The 27,653-nt window shown below is 38.8% G+C and overlaps 1 protein-coding gene across 2 annotated transcripts; it reads right to left on the minus strand.

The window, feature by feature from the left end:
• Positions 1–696: 696 nt before the first annotated feature.
• Positions 697–23,124, minus strand: LOC117299259 (placenta-specific gene 8 protein-like). Of its 2 annotated transcripts, none has more exons than XM_033782740.1 (5): positions 22,917–23,124; positions 10,377–10,495; positions 5,823–5,907; positions 3,467–3,606; positions 697–3,067 (listed from the first exon to the last, which is right to left on the minus strand). In XM_033782740.1, the coding sequence occupies exons 2-5, from the start codon at positions 10,488–10,490 to the stop codon at positions 2,960–2,962; spliced, it is 447 nt and encodes a 148-aa protein (XP_033638631.1). In that variant the 5' UTR covers positions 10,491–10,495; positions 22,917–23,124; the 3' UTR covers positions 697–2,959. The 2 variants fall into 2 exon arrangements, with proteins under 2 accessions (XP_033638631.1, XP_033638630.1); XM_033782739.1 differs by lacking the exon at positions 22,917–23,124 and adding an exon at positions 13,719–13,847.
• Positions 23,125–27,653: the final 4,529 nt, after the last annotated feature.

Below are 27,653 nucleotides of genomic sequence, written 5' to 3' on the forward strand. Positions count from 1 at the left end.
GCACTGGACACATTTGGTAATTGTCAAAGAACAGTCTTCTCACTTGGTGTATCTCAACATATGCAAAGAAATCTGTGAAAGTTTGAACTCAATTGGTTGTCGAAGTTGCGACAGAATGAATTAAAGAAAACATGATATGGAAGAAAACACCCTTGTCGCACAAGTTGTGTGCTTTCAGATGCTTTTAATCGGACACCTCAGCAGAGGTTTCGAATTCAATTTAAAAAAAAAATAGTGATAAATTACTGCTTTCTTAAAAACTATTTTACTGCAGAGGGAGCAATTGCTCATAAAATGTCAACAACAATCAACAGCTCTCGATTTCTCGTGCAATTTGAGTTATCACCAATAGTTTTCAAGTGCCTTTAACTTTTAATAAAAACAAAATGCATTCAACATTCATGTTAAACATGATTCAATGATAGACCACTTGGAACGGTAGTCAATGGTGTAAATTTCACACCCTCGTTTTTCCAGTATTGTACTATGAACAACTTAACTAACCGTCACTAACCTATAATGTGTAAACAAATAGGAAAAATAGCATATTATCTTTCGTTAAAAATAAAAACCAGAACACCAGTAATAACATTATAATAGTCTTCTCCATGACGTCACATTCATCGCCTGGCGAAGTGTCAGACACGCCTTCATATTTTGTTTTTACACGAAAAACGATTATTTGACTAAAACAACTAAACGGTTACATTGTTTTAATTCTTCTTTAAGAATATCTGACAAATCTTAACTAAGAATGAACACAACTTTGTGCTTAATTTCCTAAATATATATAGGCTTATAAACTAGTATTTCAATGCTTCATGGCAAAATGTGTGTCTCAAGCCCAGTCCTAAATCCCACTTCTCGCCAAACCGAGTGCGCAGCGAGTTTTGGTGACGGATTAATCTGCACGCGCAGTTTGTCTAATGGTGACGCTAGAAAATTCGCTTTGCTTTCGCTCTCGCGTGAATTGGATCGGAGCGCAGGTGTGGCAGGAAACTCTGTCCCCACAGATTCTGTCCCTATATGGCGAACTGTTCAAACGTCTTCCTATAGCGCCCTCTCTTGAAACCTCCTCCTTCATCAGCCATTTTACATTATCACAATTCGGGACCGAGTCTCCGGCGGACAGATTTACCTGTGACACTGGGCTTAAATTATTATTGCATGTCCAATATAATGCAACATGGTCTTGTGGTAGTTTCGTTTTGAAGTGGTATGTTTCAAAGTTTCCGTTTCCTTTTTCAGCAGTTAACCAAAAACCAGTCTGTTTCCGGATATTAAACAACATCTAGTAGATATAAAAATAAGACTCTATAATAAGAACAACTAAGGCAAATTGTCAATGGAAATTTGACACTATAGTACTAAAGTATAACTCTTCCATTAAAACAACAGGATATCATTAACATAAAACGGGAACAACAAGCAGAAAACAGTAATAAAAGTACAACAAAATAATATTTAAAATCTACAGAGCGCTCTCTGCGAGGGCCAAATGGCACTTAAAACTAAAGCCACAACAAATGTAAAAAGTCAGCCAATAAACAAGTAACATGAAACAAGTAACTATATGTACAATAAGAAACTCTAAGATTAGTAAATGTTATTGTGCTTTGCGAAGAAACAATGTTTTGGCGTTAATAAAGGCCATTGCCACTAACATGCTGAACTTATGCTACCAAAAATAAACAGAGTATAATAATAATGTTGCGTTTTTTGAAATCAGAAAGACAGATTGTATTATAGAAGTTGCTTGTTTGTGGCAAGATTTCCAGCTGCTTAGCAAAGTTTAATTTTGTCTAACTGTTTTTATTTTTTATTTAACTGTAATCAAAGGTTTACATGAGCTGCTCAAACTAATAGTAAGTACTGTTTACGGTTACAAGGGAAAAAAATGTAAGGAAGATGGTACTTTAAAAAAAAACTTGAGACTTTGAGCTCTAGGTGGCAGCAGATTTAGAATGGACTCCCAGAATTAGGCAGCGTCTGTAATACTGGCTCTGGCTAAAGCTTGGGATGGGCTGGATCACCGCATCATGCATTAGACGTTTTAAGCGTCCTTAGAAATACCATTAGCATTGGATGTAGCCGTATCCGTACCCATACATTTGGATACGGACAATGGACATTACAGAAGCTGTTTGCTGCCACCTAGAGGCCACTTTCAAATCTGAACTTCTTGGCAACTTTGAGGCAACCTTTACAGCAAGCTATTATAAGAAAAAAAAACTCGCAATATCAAAAGACAAACTTTTAGTTGTAAGTTCCATTCCGTTGATGAAAAAAAGGGAAAACTGATGTGTAAATTAATTTCAATGTTAGATGTTATCTGGAATTGACAAGTGGCATTGCGGCTGATTGCCTCCAAGTTGCTCGTAAAACTTGCCAAAATATGATTTATTAAACAAACATAAGCTTTGAATAAGGGACTTCAAACGTTACCTTAGGCCTGAGCCTCACTGGAACAATTTTGAACACTAGGTGGCAGCAAACTTTAACCAGGCAACATTGTCCATTGTTCATTGCAGAACATGTTCCAAGGACAATGGTAAGTCTGCTGCCACCTAGCGGCTCAAAAGACTTTCCTTGCCGGAGCCTCATTTAAAGAATTTTTGATCTCTACTAAGGCAGCAAACACAGGGGCCAATTTCATAGCGCTGCTAAGCACACAAATTTGCTTAGCATGACATTTCTCCCTTGATAAAAACAGGAATGCCAACCAAATTTCCATGTGATTTTCAGGATAAGCAAAAAACAGCTAAACACCAATAGGAAGCAACATGCAACAAATGAAAATTTGGTTGGTAACCCTCAGTTTTTATCAAGGAAGATATTTCTTGCTAAGCAACTTTTTGTGCTTAGCAGCTCTATGAAATTGGGCCCAAGTAACATTAAATGGTAAGTCTGCTGCCATTTAGCGTCTGGACTGGCTCCCCTCAGCGTTGGACTGGCTGACCTATGGGATGGCTCGGCCGGTCGTCATGTTATCTATCTCTCTTGAGATCTGGCACAGCGCGCACTGCCGACACCAGCAACCCACACAGGCGTCGTTGATCAAGGTACCCTGTGTTAAAAAAAAAATGGTTTATTCGTCAATGTCAACATGACAGAAAAAAATACAAAACAAAACACTTTTTCACGACATCCATCAGACAGAATTATGAAAAGACAAACATACGTCTACACGCCGACAACACTTTGACGTGTGTGTGCACTCTTTAAGAGACTGTACACTACAAGTAATTATTGTCAAATACTCGGTACGCGCACAATACACGTGGAATGAGGTGCATGCTGGTCTAGCTAGACATCAAATTTGATCACTAGCTAGACCAGCATGCACCTCATTCAACGGTTTTCGCTTGCACAATGGTATCTGCGTAAGGGTCTATTGCTACCACACTGTCTGCTGCCACCAAGAGTTCAAGATTGGTGAAGGATTTCTGTATACAAATAAACCAACCTGTAGGTTATGACGTCCACGGAAGTGCACCCTCATGGCTGTAGTGGTGTTTTGGTAGCAGCATGGAGTGCAGCAGGACTCTCCCATCTTAGTGGCCACGTGACACTCATAACACGGAAAGCAAAACCATCCCATCAAACCTTACAAAATAAATGTGCACACCAATTCTAGATTTGTCGAAAATATATGTCTCAACTTATTATTTCAGTGCATTTTTATTAATATCGCAGTCCGTGTGGCACAGACCCAAATAGGATGTGATTTGCAATCAGTAGTTAGCAATACAGCAATAAATGGGACAAACTTACGGAGCTGCCGTCGATTTCACAAAGAGTTAGGACTCGTCTTATCTCGAGTTAGGACGAGTAACTCGTCCTAACTTAGGATTAATCTTAAGGTCTGCATGCTACGCAGGGTTGGGACTCGTCCTAAGTCCTGAGATTAGTCTTAAGTTAGGAAGAGTTTTGTGAAATCGACGGCAGGGGTGGTTATTGAACCAAGTTATGCCCATTTTCTGGGGCAGAGAGAGTGCATACCGGGGTTAAAGCTATCATAGTGTGAACACGATGGCTGCTATTTCCGGTGGGGGGGGGGGGGGGCCTACCCTTCAGAATATAGTTGTATTGTAAATATATGTTAAATTTGTATCGGTGAAAAAGAATATTAATTTTTAGTTAATATAGGTTTGCTCGTTCAAATTCGACCAATGAGCAGCCAATTGCATTTTCATTCGTTCGAATTAAAGCTGTTTTGCCTCTTCAGTTGTTACTGCGTTTCAAATTCAGAATTCGGCCATTCAATTTCGTTTTGAGTCGAGTCAAATTCCTTTAGCATTCTGTTCAATTTAGCATACCGTCATTCTTTTTCGTGACACATACGCCCCAAGAAGCGTCTGCGAATTTGAAAGCTGCTTTGATGAATTGTTAACTTGAATGATTATTTTGTTAAATCGAATGACGCAATATTACATTTTTTTTAACTAATCATAAAACGAAATCGAATGACCCTTTTCAGTAGCATTCGCTTTCATGCAAAATAGAATAGGCTGGTGATTAAATTGACTGCTCATTTTCCGAAATTGACCGAGAAAACCTATATTCTTTATCCCCGATGCAAATTATTTTTTATTATATTTAGGTTTTCTCGGTCAAATTCGACAAATGAGCAGTCAATTTCATTGTCATGCGTTCGAATTAAAGCTGTTTTGCCTCTCCAGTTGTTACTGCGTTTCAAATTCAGAATTCGGCCATTCAATTTCGTTTTGAGTCGAGTCAAATTCCTTTAGCATTCTGTTCAATTTAGCATACCGTCATTCTTTTTCGTGACACATACGCCCCAAGAAGCGTCTGCGAATTTGAAAGCTGCTTTGATGAATTGTTAACTTGAATGATTATTTTGTTAAATCGAATGACGCAATATTACATTTTTTTTAACTAATCATAAAACGAAATCGAATGACCCTTTTCAGTAGCATTCGCTTTCATGCAAAATAGAATAGGCTGGTGATTAAATTGACTGCTCATTTTCCGAAATTGACCGAGAAAACCTATATTCTTTATCCCCGATGCAAATTATTTTTTATTATATTTAGGTTTTCTCGGTCAAATTCGACAAATGAGCAGTCAATTTCATTGTCATGCGTTCGAATTAAAGCTGTTTTGCCTCTCCAGTTGTTACTGCGTTTCAAATTCAGAATTCGGCCATTCAATTTCGTTTTGAGTCGAGTCAAATTCCTTTAGCACTATGTTCAATTTAGCGTAGCGTCATTCTTGTTCGTGACACACACGCCTCAAGAAGCTTCTGCGAATTTGAATGCTGCTTTGATGAATTGTTAAATTGAATGATTATTTTGTAAAATCGAATGACGCAACATTACATTTGACTGATCATGAAACGAAATCGAATGACCCTTTTGAGTAGCATTCGATTGTGCGCGAAATAGAATAGCTTGGTGGTTAAATTGGCTGCTCATTTTCTGAAATTAACCTTCTATTTCGCGCGAAATCGAATGCAACTGAAAAGGGTCATTCGATTTCGTTTTATATGATTAGTCAAGTATATTGTTGCTACATTCGATTTAACATAATAATCATTCAATTTAACAATTCGTCAAAGCAGTATCCAGATTCACAGACGCTTCTTGAGGCGCGTGTGTCACGAAAAAGAATGTTGATTCGCTTAAGGAATTTGTCTCGACTCAAAACGAAATTGAATGGCCAAATTCTAAATTTGAAACGCAATAACAACTGGAGAGGCAAAACAGCTATAATTCGAACGCATGAAAATGAAATTTACTGCCAATTTGCCAAACTTGACCGAGAAAACCTGTATTACGTTTGATTGGTAACATACTTACAGCCACCGACATCTTCAAAGCAACCACAGAGTGGAGTAGACCAATCACGAGGAATCCCTCGGGGGAAGTTAACATTTGTCTGTATCTAAAATATTGACAGCAAAGAGTGAAGGGTATTTTGAGGATATATAGTGTGCGTTCGTTTAGCTTCCCAGGGTCTACCTCGCGGTGCTCACTCGGGTTAGCCCCTGACAAGAGCTAAACGGACGATCACACTCGCGTTGTGACGGCATGCACCTCAGGTCACCCCAAAGTGACCCACTCCACAAGCAGGGCACTGGGGGCTGACCCGAGTGAGCCCCGTCAAAGCTATTCGAACGTACCGGGGCAGACCGGGGTGACCCAGGGAAGTTAAATGAACACACCCATAATAATAGTAACACGTTCTTAACCCTGCGCGGTATGTCAGATTCAATGCGGCGACGCATGGCCGTACCGTCTGCGACCGTCCAGTGACAAAATTGCGACACAAATTTTCGTGCAATAGTTTATGGTTTTTGCTCGTTTATAGATTCTTGTTTGTAATAATAATAATAATAATAAGACTTGTAATGCGCACATATCCACCCTGCTGGGTGTTCAAGGCGCAGTAAAACCAAAAACAAAACAAAAACAAAACACAACACAAAGAAAAAACAGACACAACAAAATTAGTCATTGAAAACCTGTGACATAAGATAAGTTTTGAGAAGAGACTTGAATTTTGCAGTACAAAGACAAGATCGAAGATTAAGTGGTAGAGAGTTCCAGATGCGTGGCGCGGCTGAAGAAAAAGACCTGTCACCCCATGAGTGTCGAGACTTGGGTTCAATGAGGAGAAGCATAGAACTTGATCGAAGATTCCTTGATGGAGTGTAAACTTGAAGCAGTTCAGAAATATAGTGGGGAGCCTTGCCATTAAGAGCTTTGTGGACAATGAGCATCAGCTTGAAGATGATTCGTTGAGAGATAGGGAGCCAGTGTAGTTGTTTCAGAATGGGGGTGATAGAACACGATTTTCTAGACAGTGTCACAATGCGGGCAGCAGTATTTTGGAGCCGTTGAAGTCTGGAAATCTGGTTGTTAGGAAGACTGTAGAGAAGAGCATTGCCGTTGTCAAGACGAGAAGTAACAAATGCGTGGATGACCTTTTCAGTGGCACTTTTGTCCAAGTACTTGCGAATCTTACCTATATTCCTGATGTGATATGACGATAAACGAACAATGTTGTTGATGTGTGGCTGAAGTGTCATTGATGAATCAAAAATAACCCCTAAGTTCCGAGCTTTCAGCGAGGGAGCTATCCGAGCATCACCGATGGAGATGTATGGCACTGAAACCTTAGTTAACTGTTGACGTGACCCAAATAGAAGGAACTCTGTCTTATCATCATTTAACTTCAGGAAGTTTTGTTGTGTCCAACGTCGAATCTCTTGGATGCATTTCTCAAGTCTTGCAATAGATGCATTGGCGTTTTCTTGAGAAGATTTAAACGTGATGTATAGCTGAGTGTCGTCTGCGTACACATGGTAATTCAGATTAAATTTCAGGATGATGTCACGAATCGGTAAAGTGTATAGCGTAAACCACTGCGGGCCGAGTACCGACCCCTGTGGCACAGAGTAGTTCAAAACAACAGGGTCGGATATCGCGGTGCCAATACATACATGCTGAGTTCTATTGTAGAGATACGATTTGCACCATGCTAGGGCTGTGTCCTCTATGCCAAGGTGATTCTGGAGCCGAGAGAGAAGGATGTTGTGATCGACAGTGTCAAAAGCAGCACTCAAGTCTAGCAGGACTAGTGCTGTAAGGTTACCATTGTCCATTGCAGAGAGAATATCGTTGCTCACACGGACTAGTGCAGCCTCGGTCCCATGGAAAGGCTTGTATGCTGACTGGAACACGTCGGACAGGTTGAAAGTATGAATGTGATCAGAAATACGTGATGAAACTACTCGTTCGATGACTTTTCCAAGATATTTTAAGTTTGCAACCGGTCTGTAGTTTTTTAATATCTCCTTGTCCAGGTTTGGTTTCTTGATGAGCGGCCTGATGTAGGAAACTTTGAGGCTATCGGGGAAACAACCGGAACTGAGGGATTCGTTTACAAGCTTAGTGATGTAGGGTACAAAAATATCGATGTTTTGCTTTATCATGGATGTTGACACTGGATCCAGCTCACAGGATTTTGAAGGAGATTTCATAATAACCCTTTGAATCTCAGCAACAGTCGCAGGCTCAAACACAGATAGTCTACACTCTGGTTGAAATTGTGGCAATGTCTGCGACACGTTGTAAGGGACTGATGAAAATGATGAGCGGATGTCTGAAATATTGGTGACAAAGAATTTCTGGAACTCATTTGCTAAGTCCTGGTCATTGTAAGTGGATGGAAGGACAGGGGATTTGGGTTTGAGCAACAACTTACCAATTATCTTGAAAAGCTTCTTTTGATCTCCTGAAGATTCTTGTACTTGAGATGAATAATGGATGATCTTTGCCTGGTTGATCAAATTCCTAACTACTTTACATTGGTTGCGATATTCTTGTCGTTGAATCGCCAATTTGCCATTTTTCCGCCACTTCCGCTCCAGTTGACGACAGATCTTTCTCGCTGTACGAATATCATCATTGAACAGGAGACTTCAGTTCGGACCTTGACTGATCTCGTTTTCCAAGGTGCGTATTTATCCAAGATGTCACTGACTGTACTCTCATATTGGCTGACATAGGAATCCAAGCAGTCGTGATCAACTTCTAGATTTGCTAAATGGGAGCCTATGTCACGGAACACTTCGGTAGGATTCACATGTTTCCATTGTCGGCTCTTTATAGTAACGGTTGGGACTTTGGGCTTGCACAGACTCAAGTTACACATGACTGCATTATGGTCTGATAATCCAGGTAGAATAACAAAGTTTGTGACAATTGGTGGGGAGATTTCACGAGTTATGACAAGGTCTAGGCAATGACCGAGACGATGAGTCGGCTCCTTGATATGCTGGGTAAGACCAAAAGCCTGAAGTAGATGCTTAAACTGGTTTGCATTGGTGTTGTGGATGTCATCAACATGAATGTTAAAGTCGCCTGTGATGATGATTTCCGATGGATGAAGCAGATATTCCAAAATCAAATTCTCAAACTCCCTTAGAAAACTTGAGAAAGTCACATGTTAGCCGTTTGAATCTCTTTCAGGTCTGTATACAATGACAAGGCGAACAGATTTAGAGTTTCCGGAAACTTCAGCATGAAGAGATTCAAAAGTTGTGTACTGGACGTCATTACTTTTCACAGAGACGGATAAAGTAGATCTGTACAGTATTGCAACTCCTCCACCAGTCTTGTGAGGTCTTGGGATGTGATGAAAGTAGTAGCCTGCAGGGGTACACTGACGACATGTTAAGTTGTCGTCTGGTCTCAGCCATGTTTCTGAAAGGGCAACAAGGTCCAGATCTTTTTGCAGAACAAAATCAGCAAAATCGTCATACTTGTTACAGATGGACTGTGTGTTTATAACACAAAGGCTGAGTTGAGATTTGGCTGGAGTCACTGGTACTGGAACAGATGGGAGTGTAACTTCGGGTACAGGGGGTTTATGAACAGTTCTACGGCGACCACGATGTGTAGGTCGGTAAACAGTGCTGGGATTTACAAAAAGGCCAAGGTTCTGTAATGATAACATACAGGAAGGCAGCAGAGTTGTAGCACGTGTGGATGGGGCATAACGGAGACTGAGAAGCTTGTTCCGTGAGTAGGAATTTGCAGAGTTTGGACTAGCTTCTGCTGAGTTTGAGTTATTGACACCTTCAGGGCCGGGATTTACAGCAATGTCACCAAAAATCACAATTTCCAAATGAAAAGTGGCTGGGGAGTTGTCATAGTAAGAAACAGGGCATTTCAGATATCTTCGATGGTGGATGAGGCCTAGATGTGTCTTTGGCAGGATGCAAGCCTCAGACACAATTGATGCTGATGGAACAAAGCTGACCACAGATGAGTCAGTACAGTACAATGGTCTAGCAAGCAGGGAGAGAATGAAAAGGATACTTACCTCCATTGTCCCCAGATGGGCGAACAATGTCCATGGACTAGGTGGATGACTGCACAGGATGCAGCCACCTTAAGTGTGTGTAAGCTTTATACACCAGAATTCTCAACTGAGACAGTGAACAATTTCAACAGCAAAAACACTATTTTCACAATTCAGATGACTCTAGGATACACAGAAAAGGTCCTGTAGATTCCAGGTGTAGTAACAAATCCAGTTGTATAAAAATAAGAACACAAATTGAGCAATATACTAAGAAATTAGCAAACAAACACAGAGCTGATTTGAGTGGCTGCTGTCAGGCGCTCAGTCAAAACAATGTACTGTGTTCATGAAGTATGAAAATAAATGCAAGTCTTTTTATTGAAATGAATTTAAATTCGTTTACTCACTTTAGTGCATATTTGATGACGTCATAGCTACATACCTGAATAACAGTCGTGGTTGGTTGAGTGGAAATCATAGTAACCTGTCGCCCATTGGTCATAAACAGTGCATGAATTAATGACGTCATAGCTACATACCTGAATAACAGTCGTGGTTGGTTGAGTGGAAATCATAGTAACCTGCTGCCCCATTGGCTGGAAACAGACGTCAGCCTGATCCTCATACTTCGGTTGGGACATGACCGGATCCATTGCAACTGGTGATCAATGATAGAAAAATGGCGGGAAAATTACGAACTCAGTATTTTGAAAACGAGGCATGTAACCTGCAACAGATTTCACGAACGCAACGGTTAAAAACCAAGTCAGTTTTTATTGCCATTCATTTTAAGGGTGATGCGTTTAAAGGCAGTGGGCACTATTGGTAATTACTCAAAATAATTATCAGCATAAAACCTTACTCGGTAAGGATTAATGGGGAGAGGTTGACAGTATAAATCATTGTGAGAAACGGCTCCCTCTGAAAGATAGAAGTAATTTTCCACAAATTTGATTTCGAGACCGCCGATTTAGAATTGGAGGTCTCGAAATCAAGCATCTGAAAGCACACAACTTCGTGTGACAAGGGTGTTTTTTCCATTAATATCTCGCAACTTCGATGACCGATTGAGCTCAAATTTTTTTACAGGTTTGTTGTTTTATGAATATGTTGAGATACAGCAAGTGCGAAAACTGGTTTTGACAATTACCAATAGTGTCCAGTGTCTTTAAGGTATACCCTCCTTTAAATAAGTAAGCTTAAGACGGAGCCGTTTCTCACACTGGTCGTTGCCAAGTAAGTTTGTGTGCTAACATTTATTTTGAGTAATTACCAATAGTGTTCAGTGCCTTTAACGGCCAAATTGTAAAACGCAGGGCGTGTTTTCCTGGCTAATGTCAACACATTGTTCGAGATTACGGTTTTTTTCGGTTTCGTTTCAAATTTAACGCTCTATTGAGTTAGCATTCAACTGCCAACAAGAGAAAACCAATTTCACACTTGTATAGTATTCATTTTTCAAGGGGATCAATTCAAAATCATTGGGTCTCATAAATCATTCAACTTTGTGTACCTAAGTCAGCAGTGAAAGGGGTACCATTCAGTTGCAATTGAATGTAAGTAGGTGGGGTTTAGTGGGAAAACTGTGAAAAGGTCTTTAACAAAAGAAGTTGTGTGATTAATAGTCAGCAGAATGCATATATGTCAAAAATGTGACCGACTCGCTTATAGGATTTTGGTACTTTTTGTAACTCAAAACACAATGATCTCAGATCTTACACCGTTTAAAGACAATTATGGCACAAAGCGTACCTTAACATATCAGTTGCTGAGGTGCTGTAGTTAATACATATTTATGTTGTACATATGGGACACAATACCAAACGTGTCCAGTGCCTTTTAACAACACGAAATGCGTCAATATGAAACATCAGTCTCTAAGCCTGTGGATAGAGCCTACGATAATAGGGTCATAAGGTCATTACCCCAGTAATAGGGTCATAATGTGGGGTCATGACCGATACATGCCATGTTACTTATGACATGTTACTTAGTAACAAGCAGCGGAAAGCTTTCAGTATCATTTATTATTGTAAAAATCACACCTTCAAAGTAAATGTAGCTTTAGAAAAATGCGATCCCCACCCCCCAATTTGAGTCTGAAAAAGCTTCAGACAAGTCTATGCAATAAAGATTCAGTAATATCTTGCAACCTCGATGCCAATGTTAGCCCAAGTTTTGACAGGTTTGTTATTAAAATGTATAGAATATAATATAATACACCAAGTAGAGTAAGGTTCTGGTCTTTGACGTTTCCCAAAAGAAAAACCGATACTTCAAAATGGAAGTAGTATTTGCATAACGAGACCATCCCTATAGTGACATCAGTTTACCGTGGAACAAAATGGAGACCTTTTATAAAAGTATTTACACAGGAAGCGGAATGCTAACATACACGCTACTCTGCGTTTACAAAAGTCCTTTATGATCATGGTGTCGTCATCTTGGTAATGTCCCTCGTATCGAATAACAATAATGAATGCTAATAATCATTTCGCTATTAGGAACCAGACTATTTTGTTCTTTGGTTTGGTTAGACCGTGTCCGAATTAGCGGCTACAGCTATGGCTACGGCTAGATTTACGCGTCATCATGCGTTGAGGTATAGGACGTCCTTAGCAACACACTTGGCAACAGCCGTAGCCATATCCATAGCCGCAAGTTCGGATTCGGCCTTACATTGGGTGCGTTCGTTTAGCTTCACTGGGTCGACCCCGGTGTGTGACGTTTTTTTTTCCAGGACAAACGTGGGTAATTATCTGCACACGTTCTTCCTGGAAACAAAAGAAAAGGCCACACACCGGGGTCGACTCGGGGAGGCCAAACGAACGCACCCATAGATATCAGTGAGAGAAATTCAAAATGGCTGCACCGTGAAGGTCTATGTTATGCTACTTTACTCAAGATAAAACTACATCATTATCCAATTCAATTTAAAGGCAGTGGACACTATTGGTAATTGTCAAAGACTAGCCTTCACAGTTGGTGTATCTCAACATATGCATAAAATAACAAACCTGTGAAAATTTGAGCTCAATCGGTCATCAAACTTGCGATTTAATAATGAAAGAAAAACACCCATGTCACACGAAGTTGTGTGCGTTTAGATGGTTGATTTCGAGACCTCAAGTTCTAAATCTGAGGTCTCGAAATCAAGTTCGTGGAAAATTACTTCTTTCTCAAAAACTATGGCACTTCAGAGGGAGCCGTTTCTCACAATTTTTTATACCATCAACCTCTCCCCATATTACTCGTCACCAAGAAAGGTTTTATGCTAAAAAATATTTTGAGTAATTACCTATAGTGTCCACTGCCTTTCATTCAATGACAGTAAATACAATTTGTAAAGGAACAAATTTTAACAATTACAACATAATCAAAATATAACATGTTTACAGTATGAAGTGAGCTTACTATTAAATTTACTTGAAGGACGACTGTACACAAAAACACTTTGGCCTTGGGTGCGTTCGTTTAGCTTCCATGGGTCGACCCTGGTGTGTGGCATTTTCTTTTTCCAGGACGAACGTGTGCAGATAATTACCCACGTTCGTCCTGGACAAAAAAAAACCGTCACACACCGGGGTCGACCCAGGGAAGCTAAACGAACGCACCCAGTATAATTTATGTCAACATGTAGAAAACAGGGTGAAGCATAAGGCCTAGCTTTGATACATTTCCCTAGAAAACTGGACAACACTTAAAGTTCAAAACAATATCAAACGGACACAGACAGGAAAATACAATCAATGATATTCTATGGTTTTAATACCCTGGACACTATTGTCAAAGACCAGTCTTCTCACTTGGTGTATCTCAAGAAGACTGGTCTTTGACAATTACCAATATGTCCAGTGTCTTTAAGAAGGTACATTTCTTACCGTATCCATCGGAGTTCATGGCCATTTTAATTGAGTTCTAGCAGCTAGGCATGTAAGAGATGTAACAGCGTCTGATGATTCTTTGTTATAGAGTGGTGCGATACAGTATAAAGCCAACAGCTGTTCTTACATATCTCGCTGTTGCGTGCGAAAGGGGAAAACCCATTGCAAGCAGTCACATTGTGTGAAAGCAACATGGCCGGAAGTGAGGGAAACGTGTAGGCCCTTTTAGAAACCGCGGCTTCAGCTTTGGATTCGGCTTCAGGCTCCGTCCTCTCGTCTGATGCCCTGAGCGCGTGTATGCAAAGCACGCACAATATTGTTAAAACAACCGCGGGGCCAAGCTATAGCCTGAGCAGAATCTGGAGCCGAAGCCGTAGTTTCGAAAAGGGCCACAGTAATTACACGCTGTTGAATGTAAAGCAAGGCGTAGAAGACGTTTTCATTCAACATGGATGAGTAATTTGTAGCGTTAACCGACTGTGAACAAAAATCACAGGCATTCGGGTTGGACTCGAACCCACGACCTACCAGAGCAGTGTATTATACAAACTAACTCTGTACTCAAAAGAAGGCAATTTATTTTTTAACAACATCATTAGTATAAATTTTGTTTTATCATTACACCTATGGTTTTAAGTCATGTATACTCAGTATTTATCACCTTTTTATATTGTGTAATTATATTTGTATCGTTGGCAGGGGTCTGGTTTAACAAATCTTTGATGACAGTTTTTATACTTTTGTTTTAACCTTGACAGCCCCTGTACAACTTGTCACTATTGAGTATGTCTGAAGTCTTATTTAAAATAAATAAATAAATAGTACTTTCCCCTGGGTTGAATCTTTGACTAAAACAAATACATCTCTGACCGCCCTGTTGGAATTGTCACGTGTCGTGGCGAGGGGCGCAAGAACACAAGACTCAAGCTGGCTGGTGTTTCAGATCAGCAGAGCGGTCCTGGTCTTGATGACACTTTAGCAATTACACACTAAAACAATGATGCTTCGTCCTTCGGATTGGACGTAAAGCCGTCCGCGCGCGCAATACGTAAACTCATAGTTTAGAGAAGGGGTTCGCCCCGGTGTTCTTGGTTTGATTTACATCATTTGCGCCACCTGAGCACCTTTTAAAAAGACATTGCATGGTGCTTTAAAGACACTGGACACTATTGGTAATTGTCAAAGACCAGTCTTCTCAATTGGTGTGTCTCAGCATGTGCATAAAATAACAAACCTGCGCAAATTTGAGCTCAATTATTGGTCGTCGAAGTTGCGAGATAATAATGAAGATAAAAACACCCTGGTCGCACGAAGTTGTGTGCTTTCAGATGCTTGATTTTGAGACCTCAATGTCTAATATTCTGAGGTCTCGAGATCAAATTCGTGGAAAAGTACTTCTTTCTCGAAAACTACATTACTATAGAGGAAGCCGTTTCTCACAATGTTTTATACCATCAACCTCTACCCATTGCTCATTACCAAGTAAGGTTTTATGCTAATAAATATTTTGATTAATTACCAATAGTGTCCACTGCCTTTAAAGGAATATAGTTCATACTTCAACAAGTAGCTCCACTTACTTTGCAGCCATAAACTGATAATAATAGTTTTATTCCAATGAGGTTAAGTGCATCCTTTTAATAAGGTGGTAACAAAAATGAAGGTGTTTCGACTATGCACCCACACAAGCGTATGCCGCTCACTGCGTCCCTTCACGATACAGAACCCTCCAATGTCAATGGTATGACCAGCCGGCCATGCTAGAATGAACACTTTAGGAGGAACTTTTCCATGAAGTTGGAATGGTCCACTTCAAAACCAGGGATGTTAAACAGTCATGTTTTATTTGCTAATAATTAGGGATCATGTCCAACACGGCATGATGGCAAGCTGTGCTAGCTTCTGAAGTTCATTGTGATTGCAGTGAGGTTGCGAACCCAACTAAACTGAACATAATACAACTTTGCAGACACACTGTTCAGGCAATACTTCGGAATGTGTCTAATCTCTTCTTGTACAACATTTTCATCTGAACCGCCCTTAAAGACGCTGGGCACTATTGGTAATTGTCAAAGACCAGTCTTCTCACTTGGTGTATCTCAACATCTGCCCAAAATAACAAACTTGTGTAAATTTGAGCTCAATCGGTTGTCGAAGTTGCGAGATAATAAAACATTGAAATAAAAAAAAACATTGTCACACAAAGTTTTCTGATTTCAGATGCTTGATTTCTAGACCTCAAATTCTAAATCTGAGGTCTCGAAATCAAATTCGTGGTAAATTACTTCTTTCTCAGAAACTTCATTACTTCAGAGGGAGCCATTTTTCACAACGTTTTATACTATATCAAAGTAAGGTCTTATGCTAATAATTATTATTTTGAGTAATTACCATTAGTGTCCACCTCCTTTAAGAATACACCGTTACACATTGTGTATGGTTCTAAGTTGTTGGGTTCAAATGTTTAAGCAACACTTGGGGAAAACGTCAGCTTTATTATGTGTTATTTACATTGGGTTTAAAACATAAAACGGTTACAAAAAACAGAAGGCAGCCTATGATTTAAAGCCATTTGACACTTCTGAACAGAACAAAAATTAAAAGTTCACAGATTTACAAATAACTTACAGGGTTTACAGAAGGTGATTGTGAAAGACCTCCCTTGAAATATTATTCCATGAAATGCTTCACTTTTTGAGAAAACATTAAAACAATAATTATCAATTCTCGATATCGAGAATAACGGATTCGTTTTAAACACATGTCATGACACGGCGAAACGTGCGGAAACAAGAGTGGGTTTTCCCGTTATTTTCTCCCGACTTCGATGACCGATTGAGCCTAAATTTTCACAGGTTTGTTATTATAAGTTGTGATACACGAAGTATGGACATTTGTTTTGTACAATACTGTTTACCGATGTTGTGTGATTGATTAACCGTTGACATCTGGGCCCAATTTCATAGAGCTGCTAAGCACAAAGCTAAGCATGAAATTTCTTCCTTGATAACAACAGGATTACCAACCAAATTTCATTTTTTTTGCATATTCCTTGTTACTGGTATTCAGCTGTTGTTTGCTCATCCTGAAAATCACGTTAAAATTTGGTTGGTAATCCTGTTTTTATCAAGGAAGGAATCTCATACTAAGCAAATTTTTGTGCTTAGCAGCTCTATGAAACTGGGCCCAGATATTGACGTATCTGACCTACATTGTTTAAATAATTAAAGGCAGTGGACACTATTGGTAATTACTCAAAATAAATATTAGCATAAAACCTTTCTTGATGATGAGTAATAGGGAGAGGTTGATGGTATAAAACATTGTGAGAAACGGCTCCCTCTGAAGTGCCATAGTTTTCGAGAAAGAAGTAATTTTCCACGAATTTGATTTGGAGACCTCAGATTTAGAACTTGAGGTCTCGAAATCAACCATCTAAACGCACACACCTTCTTGTGACAAGGGTATTTTTTTCTTTCATTAATATCTCGCAAGTTCGATGACAGATTGAGCTCAAATTTTCACAGTTTCATTATTTTATGCATATTATGTTGAGATACACCAACTGTGGAGGCTAGTCTCTGACAATTACCAATAGTGTCTACTTTTTTTAACTGGACATGGATAATCCAGTCAAGGAGGAAGACGTTTAGAGCCATTATACACTTTCGGTAAACAGTATTGTCCAAGTCCCACACTTCGTGTATCACAACTTAAATATAAAACAACAAACCAGTGAAAGTTGAGGCTCAATCGGTCATCGGAGTCGGGAGAAAATAACGGGAAAACCCACTCTTGTTTCCGCGCGTTTCGCTGTGTCATCACATGTGTTTAAAATAAATCCGTAATTCTCGCTAACGAGAATTTATATTGTTTTACCGTTTTCTCAAAAAGTAAAGCATTTCATGGACTAATATTTCAAGGGAAGTCTTTCATCATTACCTTCTGTAAACCCTGTAAATTATTTGTAAATCTGTGAACTTTTTTTGTTTTTTTCTGTACCGAAAGGGTCCAATGGCTTTAAAGGCAGTGGACACTATTGGTAATTTGTCAAAGACCAGTCTTCTCACTTCGTGTATCTCAACATTTGCATAAAATAACAAACCTGTGAAAATTTGAGCCCAATCGGTCGTCGGAGTTGCGAGATAATAATGAAAGAAAAAAACACCCTTTTCACACGAAGTTGTGTGCTTTCAGATGCTTGATTTCGTGACCTCAAATTCTAAATCTGACGTCTCGAAATCAAATTCGTGGAAAATTACTTATTTCTCGAAAACTACATTACTTCAGAGGGAGCCGTTTCTACAATGTTTTATACCATCAACCTCTCCCCATTACTCTTTACCAAGTGAGGTGTTATGCTAATAATTATTTTGAGTAATTACCAAAAAAATGAATAGTGTCCACTACCTTTAACCAAAACAAGCTGACCAAATAAAATCGTACTTCAAAACTCCCAGTACCAAGTTTTTTCCCCTACTCCCGATACCATACGTAAATTCAGTCTGCTGACAAATTGAAACCAGCGCCAGTGTAAACTGAACATAACCCTACTGTTTGCAGATAGTACTGTGCAAGCAGTTCTTGGTGAAATGTGTATTTACATATGTCTAAGGGGGTTGTCTGGGCGTGTCTGACCTATATCGAAGTTTCTCAAAGTCAAGGTATACGTTTGATAACAGGGCCCAATATCACAGAGCTGCGTAAGTAAAAAAATCCTGGCTTAGTAAAATCAGATTATCGGCCGAGACTCCACTTAATTGTTATGCTAAGTAAGCAACAGCTAAATACCAGTTATAAGCACTGATATGGCATGACATTTTGGCCAGTAACATGTGTAAAACAAGCGAGCCATTTTCGTGCTTAAGCAAAATTGTTGCTTAAGCAGCTTTATAAAATTGGCCCCTGATGGGTATGATTTGAAACTGGAAGGTTTCCGGTAATACCAATGACTATCTCTAAATGAGTTCGGATTGTTCCGAAAAGAACCGAATTGGTTTCAACTATAGGTTTTCTCGGTCAATTCGGAAAATGAGCAGCCAATTTAATCACCAGCGTACTCTATTTCGCACGAAATCGAATGATATTGAAAAGGGTCAGTCGATTTCGTTTTATGATTAGATGTAATGTCGCGTCATTCGACTTAATCATATTTCGAAAATACTCATTCAATTTAACAATTCAACAAAGCAGCATTCAAATTCGCAGACGCTTCTTGAGGCGTGTGTGTTCCGAAAAGAACCGAATTGGTTTCAACTATAGGTTTTCTCGGTCAATTCGGAAAATGAGCAGCCAATTTAATCACCAGCGTACTCTATTTCGCACGAAATCGAATGATATTGAAAAGGGTCAGTCGATTTCGTTTTATGATTAGATGTAATGTCGCGTCATTCGACTTAATCATATTTCGAAAATACTCATTCAATTTAACAATTCAACAAAGCAGCATTCAAATTCGCAGACGCTTCTCGAGGCGTGTGTGTCTCGAAAAAGAATGACGGTATGCTAAATTGAACAGAGTGCTAAAGGAATTTGACTCGACTCAAAACGAAATTGAATGGCCGAATTCTGAATTTGAAACGCAGTAAAAACCGGAGAGGCAAAATAGCTTTAATTCGAACGCATGAAAATGAAATTGGCTGCTCATTTGCCGAAATTGACCGAGAAAACCTATATTAAAATTAATAGTAGCACTTAAAGCCATTGGACCCTTTCGGTACAGAAGAAAAAAAAAGTTCACAGATTTACAAATAACTTACAGGGTTTACAGAAGATATTATTCCATGAAATGCTTTACTTTTTGAGAAAACAGTAAAACAATATCAATTCTCGTTAATGAGAATTACGGATTTATTTTAAACACATGTCATGACACGGCGAAACGCGCGGATACAAGGCTGGGTTTTCCCGTTATTTTCTCCCGACTCCGATGACCGATTAAGCCCAAATTTTCACAGGTTTGTTATTTGATATAGAAGTTGTGATACACGAAGTGTGGGCCTTGGACACTACTGTTTACCGAAAGGGTCCAATGGCTTTAACAGAGTTTTTAGCAAAAGGTGTGTTATACCCCCCTAGTGGAAAGCATTTTTGTATTTTAGTGTTTGAATATCTTGTGTTTTATATTTGTACTTAAATAAATACTTTTATATCTAAATGTTTTTCTGTGATTTTTTTATAGTATATTCTTTTCCTATGCTCTGTAATTTTAAACGCAATTCAGCCTCGTTTGAATGTTTTTAATAAACTAATAGTAATAAACTCGACGTTTCGATCAGTATGCTCTGATCAGTATGCTCTGGTCGTCTTTTTGACACAATCAGAAGACGATCAGAGCATCTGATCGAAACGTCGAGTTGAACCCAACGGTTTTTGCCGGACCAACCAGAACTCGTTTAAAGATAGTCATTACATAGTGTTACCGCAACCTTTCCACAACTATAGGTTTGATTAATGGCAATCAAAAACTTACGTGGTTGTATACAATTATTATTTTATTTCTTCGGACATAATTCTTTGTTGGTAGGGGCCGTCCAGGGTAAATCAAACGTTTTAAAAACTGTCATCAAAGCGATGTGGCCTCCCAGACCCCTCCAACAAAAAACATACATGTTTTGAAAAATACATAACATTATCAGTAAAGCTACGAAAGATGAAAGGAATTTTAGAAAACATTTCACTTCGAAGTATTATTGTTGTTGTTTCGAAACGGAGGCCTATTAGTTTCTATCAACATCGAAAATGAATCAAAGAAGCGTGGAGTGTTAACAACTTTTCTCAGACTTAGTTTTCCAAATGCGGATGTACGCTTCCTGCGCGGACACAATCGCTCCGAATTTCCGGCATTGTGGAAAACGCAACCACCTCTTGAAATTGTCAGTTTGTAACTTGTGTTTCCTTTAGGAAAAAAAAAATAACATAAAACAATGGACCTTAGTAAGTTGATTCTAATTCCGTACACATGCAGGTTTTAATTCATGCCATTTTTATGGAACATCTTGTACGTGTGTGCAAAAACAGTTTTAATATACATTTTATTATAATTTACTTTTCAAATATTTTTATACAAAAATCAAGTTATTATTATTGTTTAAAATAAGCTGGAGAGAAGAGCCTCTAGACAGAAACTGTGTTTATTTAACCAATCATTATGTGCTCTAAAGCTAGGTATCTTTCCTTCCTCGGTATTTGAACATCCTGTTCAAACCGGAAGGAAAGGTCATCAGGATAATGGATACTAGAAACACGTGACACTAGTTATACTTAAAAACTACGTAATTAATATCAGTTTATCCTTCATAATTCAGGAAATATAAAATCACTCATTTATTGATCTAATGTAATTCAGTTCCGTAACGCCATCATTGTGCATCTTATAGTTAAAGGGACGTTACAGAATTGGTAAGAAATAAAAAACGTCCAAGGTCACAGATTTACATAAAACCACTTTCTAATGATGATAGTAGTAGAAATATATCTGTCTGAATGAAATGTGATATTGAACTCGATGAGAAATCAATACAACTGATTTCCCATTTGGAGCAGTGTGCGCATTAGATAGTATTGATCGATGTCATGCAAAAATGTATAATCAGTTTTACAACGTTTTCTCGCGACCTAGATGGCCGATCGATCTCAAACTTGTACAGGTTTGTCAGTTTATTTATGTATGTTGTAGTACAGCTCACTGCCAGCAACTGTTTGTTAGCAAACAAAAAACAACACAATTATGTAATGTTCCTTTTTATTGGTAATTGTCAAAGACTAGCCTTCACAGTTGGTGTATTTCAACATATGCATAAAATAACAAACCCGTGAAAATATGAGCTCAATCAGTCGTCGAAGTTGCGAGATAATAATGAAAGAAAAAAACACCATTGTCACACGAAGTTTTGTGCTTTCAGATGCTTGATTTCGAGACTTCAAATTCTAAATATGAGGTCTCGAAATCAAATTCGTGAAAAAAAACTTCTTTCTCGAAAACTACATTACTTCAGAGGGAGCCGTTTCTCACAATGTTATATACTATCAACCTCTCCCCATTACTCGTTACCAAGAAAGGTTTTATGCTAATTATAATTTTGAGTAATTACCAATAGTGTCCACTGCCTTTAAGCATTGTATATACTCTGAACTACGGGTTCTGTGAGAAAAATAAGAGCAGGGGTGGATTTCACAAAGAGTAAGGACTAGTCTTATCTCGAGTTAGGACTAGTTACTCGTCCTAACTTAGGACTATCCATGCAATTTGTTTTATCTCCTAGGACTAGTCTTAAGTTAGGACTAGTCCTAACTCTTTGTGAAGTCGACCCCTGGTCATTTGGGATGGATTCGAACTCACGACCTTTGTATAAAACATTATATATTACCACTAGACCACCGAGCTAGCCGGGTAACAATTCGTAAAACGTAACCAAAAACATAACTCCTTATCCCCGACGAAAAAAAAACAAACATCGAATAATAATCCAGTATTTATATCATGTGGCGAACCGGAACTCAATCCGGTTTTTCTTAGAACCATGCTTCAAAAAGGTACGTTGCCTTCTGATTGGGCGCTTTGGGCGTTTGTTAGAAATAAATGGTTTGAAGGATACAATGTATATTAATACTAGAATATCACCATTCACTTTATGAAACCGCAACTAATTGTGTGGTTTCTGTGATTTCACGACTTAGAACCACATTATCTGCTTTGAGAGTCATTGACTTCACTAATGGCACACTATGTTCTGCTGGCTTAGGGCCGGTTTATTAGACTATTAAGATATAATCTTGTGGGTATTTCCAAGGGCCTACTCCTCCAAAACAAAAACACAGATTTACACATCCTGCAAGTTACTTCATAACATAGGCCAAATTAAATGGATAACCACCACGCCACCGCCTTTTCACTGATTTTTACAAAAAGTGATAACTCATTGTGGTTAATTAGATGCTATATTATTTCATAGTGAATGAAACAGTGGTGGCGTGATACGGAAACTTTTCCCTTTAGTCAAAACAGTTTCAGCTTGGCCGAGCATGCATATGCCACCGTAGATCGAGATGCAGCCATTTTGAGCGAGTTACATACACAACAACACATTGCTCTATACAACGAGCTTATAAACGTACGAGACACTGAACATGTACCATTCTGAAAAGAAGAAAAAAAAGGCCAATGTGAAGAACATGAATATAACATATGCTTACCTCGTCAAAATAAGCAGGAGCTATCAAGAAAAGTCAGCAGGATTAAGAAATCTTATTGGTATGCGCAGCAGTGAGTGCTCTTGTCGCCTGGAGTCTGAGAATGACCCACGGGTGATACTTCGAACCGGCGTTCCACACTGCTGGTTTCGGGTGGGGAAAGTACCGCGGATAGAAACGCAATAAACCCAGCAGGCGATGAACATAACAGCAATGCTTCGTGAATAATACAGCAGCTTTTTGTGAGGTCACTCCTTATTTGTGTTCAAGTCATGCGCTTTTAAAGGCAGTGGACACAATTGGTAATTACTAAAAAATAACGATTAGCATAAAACCTTATTTTGGTAACGAGTAATGGGGAGGCGTTGATGGTATAAAACATTGTAACCATAGTTGTGTGGTTTTGGTTGTGTTTTCCTTGTTAACGCTTGTAACATTAAAGGGAAGGGTCACGTTTGGTAATTACTCAAAAACTTCCTTGGTGTGAGCATAGGGAAAATGTAATAGTATAACACATTGTGAAACGGCTCCCTCTGAAGATAGCTTAGATTTTGAGAAAGAGGTAGTTTTTCACTCAAATAATATTAAAATACTCCATACCCAGAAGTCAAATTATTCCTATCTGAAAGCACAAAAATTCGTCCAACAAGGGTGTTTTTTTCTGTCACCATTTCCTCGCAACTTCGACGACCAATCGGGCTCAAATTTTCACAGGTTATTTTATGCTTATGTTCGGATACACCAAGAGAGAAGACTGGTCTTTGAAAATTACCGAACGTATTCAGTGCCTTTAAATCTCAACAACATAAAACACGCCGTCGCGTTGTGAGAATATTATACATATTTTTTTAGGGTCAATATTTTAGGTCATGACCTTTTACCCTTGCTGGCTACATACGCGACTGGAAGGTGACACCACGCACTAGACTGTCGCTCGCGTGGTCTTCCCTTCCAGTCGCGTTGGATCTCGGCTCTGCGAAGCTTTTCAAACCTAGAATAGAAGGCCTTGAGAAAATCTTAGCAGTGCTATCTACTACCTGTCTCCATAACAACATCATGGCCTTGAACTTTAGGCGATTTTCAAGAGGGAGCTTGAAGGCAATTATGTTGTAATGCACGGTGCTTCAGAAGCACAACAATTTTTGACATTTTGCCAGGACTTTTTGAACAATCGCAAAGAATTATACTACAGGGGTGCTACCCGGGGTTAGCTTTGAAACTCTTGAACAATGGCTTCCGGGTATGGGCTCAAACCAGTGTCGTATGTAGCCTACGGATAGCCTATTGTCTGATTTCATTCACATTAAAAGTCTGAACATGGAGCAATAAACTAGTTTATTGCTCCATGGTCTGAATTCAGCCAAAAGTCTGCACAATCTCATCCCTGCCTTGTAGGCGGGGGGGGGGGGGGATGGGTGAACTTGTCCATGTCAGGCACATAGATTGTTGCCAAAGCCGTAACTCATGTAAATAATATAACCCAGGCCCAATTTTGAAGAGCTGCTTATTCCACAAGTAGCTTAGCACAGCACCACTATACGGTTTTACCAGATTAAAGTTACCAGCCAAACTTCCATATCACGCGTCAGTTTGTGACTGGTATCCTGCTATCTTCTGCTAAGCAGGACAATAATATTTTCAGCAAAATTGTCTACTTAAGGACGGTGGACACTATTGGTAACTGTCGAAGACCAGTCTTCTCACTTGGTGTATCTTAACATATGCATAATATTGCAAAATATATTTGAAATAAAACAACCACCCTTGTCACACGAGGTTGTGTGCTTTCAGATGCTTGCTTTCGAAACCTCAAGTTCTAAACTTGAGGTCTCGAAATCAAATTCGTGAAAAAAATACTTCTTTCTCGAAAACTACGTCACTTCAGATGGAGCCGTTTCTCACAATGTTTTAACCTATCAACCCTTCCCATTACTCGTTACCAAGTAAGGTTTTATGCTAATAATTATTTTGAGTAATTACCAATAGTGTCCAAAGGCTTTAAGCAGCTCTATGAAACTTGGCCTTGACCTCTTCATTGACCCCAGGGACTATTTATGGTTCATGGCGCAAAATGTAAGGAATATTAGTGTGGGTTGCATCGAATGATTGTATACGGGATAAAACTTCCTTCCGACCCCCAGGAATCAAGTCAAACAAAACAATAATTTTACATGGATTTTGAAAAGCTATTGTGTTTAATATTAATACTGAATCTTTGGGGTTTATTGTGCTTAGCTTTTCTGTAAAAAAAACGCACGGGGAATTCATTTTCTCCGAACCTTACTCATTTACTAAAATAACGTCATCATTAAGTTGTAAAGAGTAACAATTAGTACACTAGCGGTGATCTTTTTTCTTCAGTTTGTTATATTCTTTTTTTTTTTTTAGTTTATAGTTAATTTGTTTAAACTAGCATTCCTGTTCTACATCAAGTATTAAGCATCAAACAATGGTCAAAGTGATAAAATATTAACTTATTTAAACATGATTTCATGTACAAAAACACAGCCCTTTCGGTAGAAAAACAAAGCCCTAAGTGCCGATACAAATTTACAAATAGTTCTTATAAATGTCACATTATAATACATGCCACATACATTAATCAAGTGATGGTTATAGGCATGTTATCACTCACGAACTGGCTACGACTTCATCAGCCATTTCAAAACCATATGGGCATCAGGCTCCACTAAAATGACTGACGATTTCTTAGCCAAAGTCGTAATTTCTAAGATCCTAGACCGCCACAATATTACAAGACAAGGAAGCAATGTTCACATATCTAAGCGTACGTACGTAAAACAATCTCTTATTAATTATAAATATTATACGAAAAAAAAAAAAACGACATTCTATAAAAATGTTCTATAAAACATTTTTGTACAGGTGTATATTTGAGCCCCGCCAGCCTCCCCGATCATACTTTTATAACGGACCGCGTCCTCATCCCGTGAAATGAGGACTGAACACATGAATTTCAATTTAAAGACACTGGACACTATTGGTAATTGTCAAAGACCAGTCTCCTCACTTGGTGTATCTCAACATATGCATAAAATAACAAAACTGTAAATAAAATGCTCTGGATTGGTTGTCGAAGTTGCGAGATAATAATGAGAGTAAAACAAACCTGGTCACACGATGTTGTGTGCGTTTAGATGCTTGATTTCGAGACCTCAAATTCTATACTTGAGGTCTCAAAATCAAACTCGTGGAAAATTACGTCTTTCTCGAAAACTATGGCACTTCTGAGGGAGCCGTTTCTCACAATGTTTTCTACTATCGACCTCTCCCCATTACTCGTCACCAAGTGAGGTTTTGTGCTAATAATTATTTTGAGTAATTACCAATAGTGTCCACTGCCTTTAATATACTATGATGATTACAGCCTACTCCTTGTTTATTATTAATAAACAGGAGTTGGGGTACAATCTGAAAACTCCTGGATCAGATTAAACCCGGATTCCTGGGGTGGAATTCGCAAAGAGTTAATACTAATCTTATCTCAAGTTAAGACGAGTTACTTGTCCTTACGTAGGACAGCCTTAAAGGCAGTGGACACTATTGGTAATTACTCAAAATAATTATTAACATAAAACCTGAATCGGGAGATGTTGGTAGTAAACAACATTGTGAGAAACGGCTCACTCTGAAGTGACATAATTTTCGAGAAAGGAGTAATTTTCCACGAATTTGATTTCGAAAACTCAGATTTAGATTTTGAGGTCTCGAAATCAAACAGCTGAAAGCGCACAACTTCGTGTGACAAGGCTTATTTGTCTTTCATTGTTATCTCGCAACTTCGACGACCAATTGAGCTCAAATTTTCACAGGTTTGTTATTGTATGCACATGTTGAGATACACCAAGTGAGAAGACTGGTCTTTGACAATTACCAATAGTGTCCAGTCCAGTGTCTTTGATAATAGTCCTATCTCAACTCCCCTTAGTCTTTGATGGTCTTTGTGACATCAACCCCTGCCGTCGATTTCACAAAACTCTTCCTTGCTACACTATGAGTAATTGTCAAAGACTAGCCTTCACAGTTGGTGTATCTCAACATATGCATAAAATAACAAGCCTGTGAAAATTTGAGCTCAATCGGTCATCAAAATTGCGAGATAATAATGAAAGACGAAAACACGCTTGTCACACGAAGTTGTGTGCGTTAAGATGGTTGATTTCGAGACATCAAATTCTAAACATGAGCAAATTCTAAACTTGAGGTTTCGAAATCAAGTTCGTTGAAAACTATTTCTTTCTTGAAAACTATGGCACTTCAGAGGGAGCTGTTTCGCACAATGTTTTATACCAACAACCTCTCCCCATTGCTCGTCACCAAGAAAGGTTTTATGCTGATAATTATTTTGGGTAATTACCAATAGTGTCCACTGCCTTTAAGACTAATCATAGGACTTAGGACTGTAGCATGCAGACCTTAAGATTAATCCTAAGTTAGGACGAGTTCCTCGTCCTAGTTCGAGATAAGACGAGTCCTAACTCTTTGTGAACTCTTTGTGGTCCCATAGCACCCGACCCGTTTCTGGATCAGTATGACCCAGAACCTAAGTCAAGATTACCCAGAAATTGATCAAACTGCCGATAGAATCAGAGTTAAAGGAACACGTTGCCTTGGATCGGACGAGTTGGTCTATAAAAAGCATTTGTAACCGTTTGTTATTAAACGCATATGATTAGAAAGATGTTGTAAAAGTAGAATACAATGATCTACACAAATATG

Source organism: Asterias rubens, chromosome 14, assembly GCF_902459465.1.
Source record: "Asterias rubens chromosome 14, eAstRub1.3, whole genome shotgun sequence".
NCBI lineage: Eukaryota > Metazoa > Echinodermata > Asteroidea > Forcipulatida > Asteriidae > Asterias > Asterias rubens.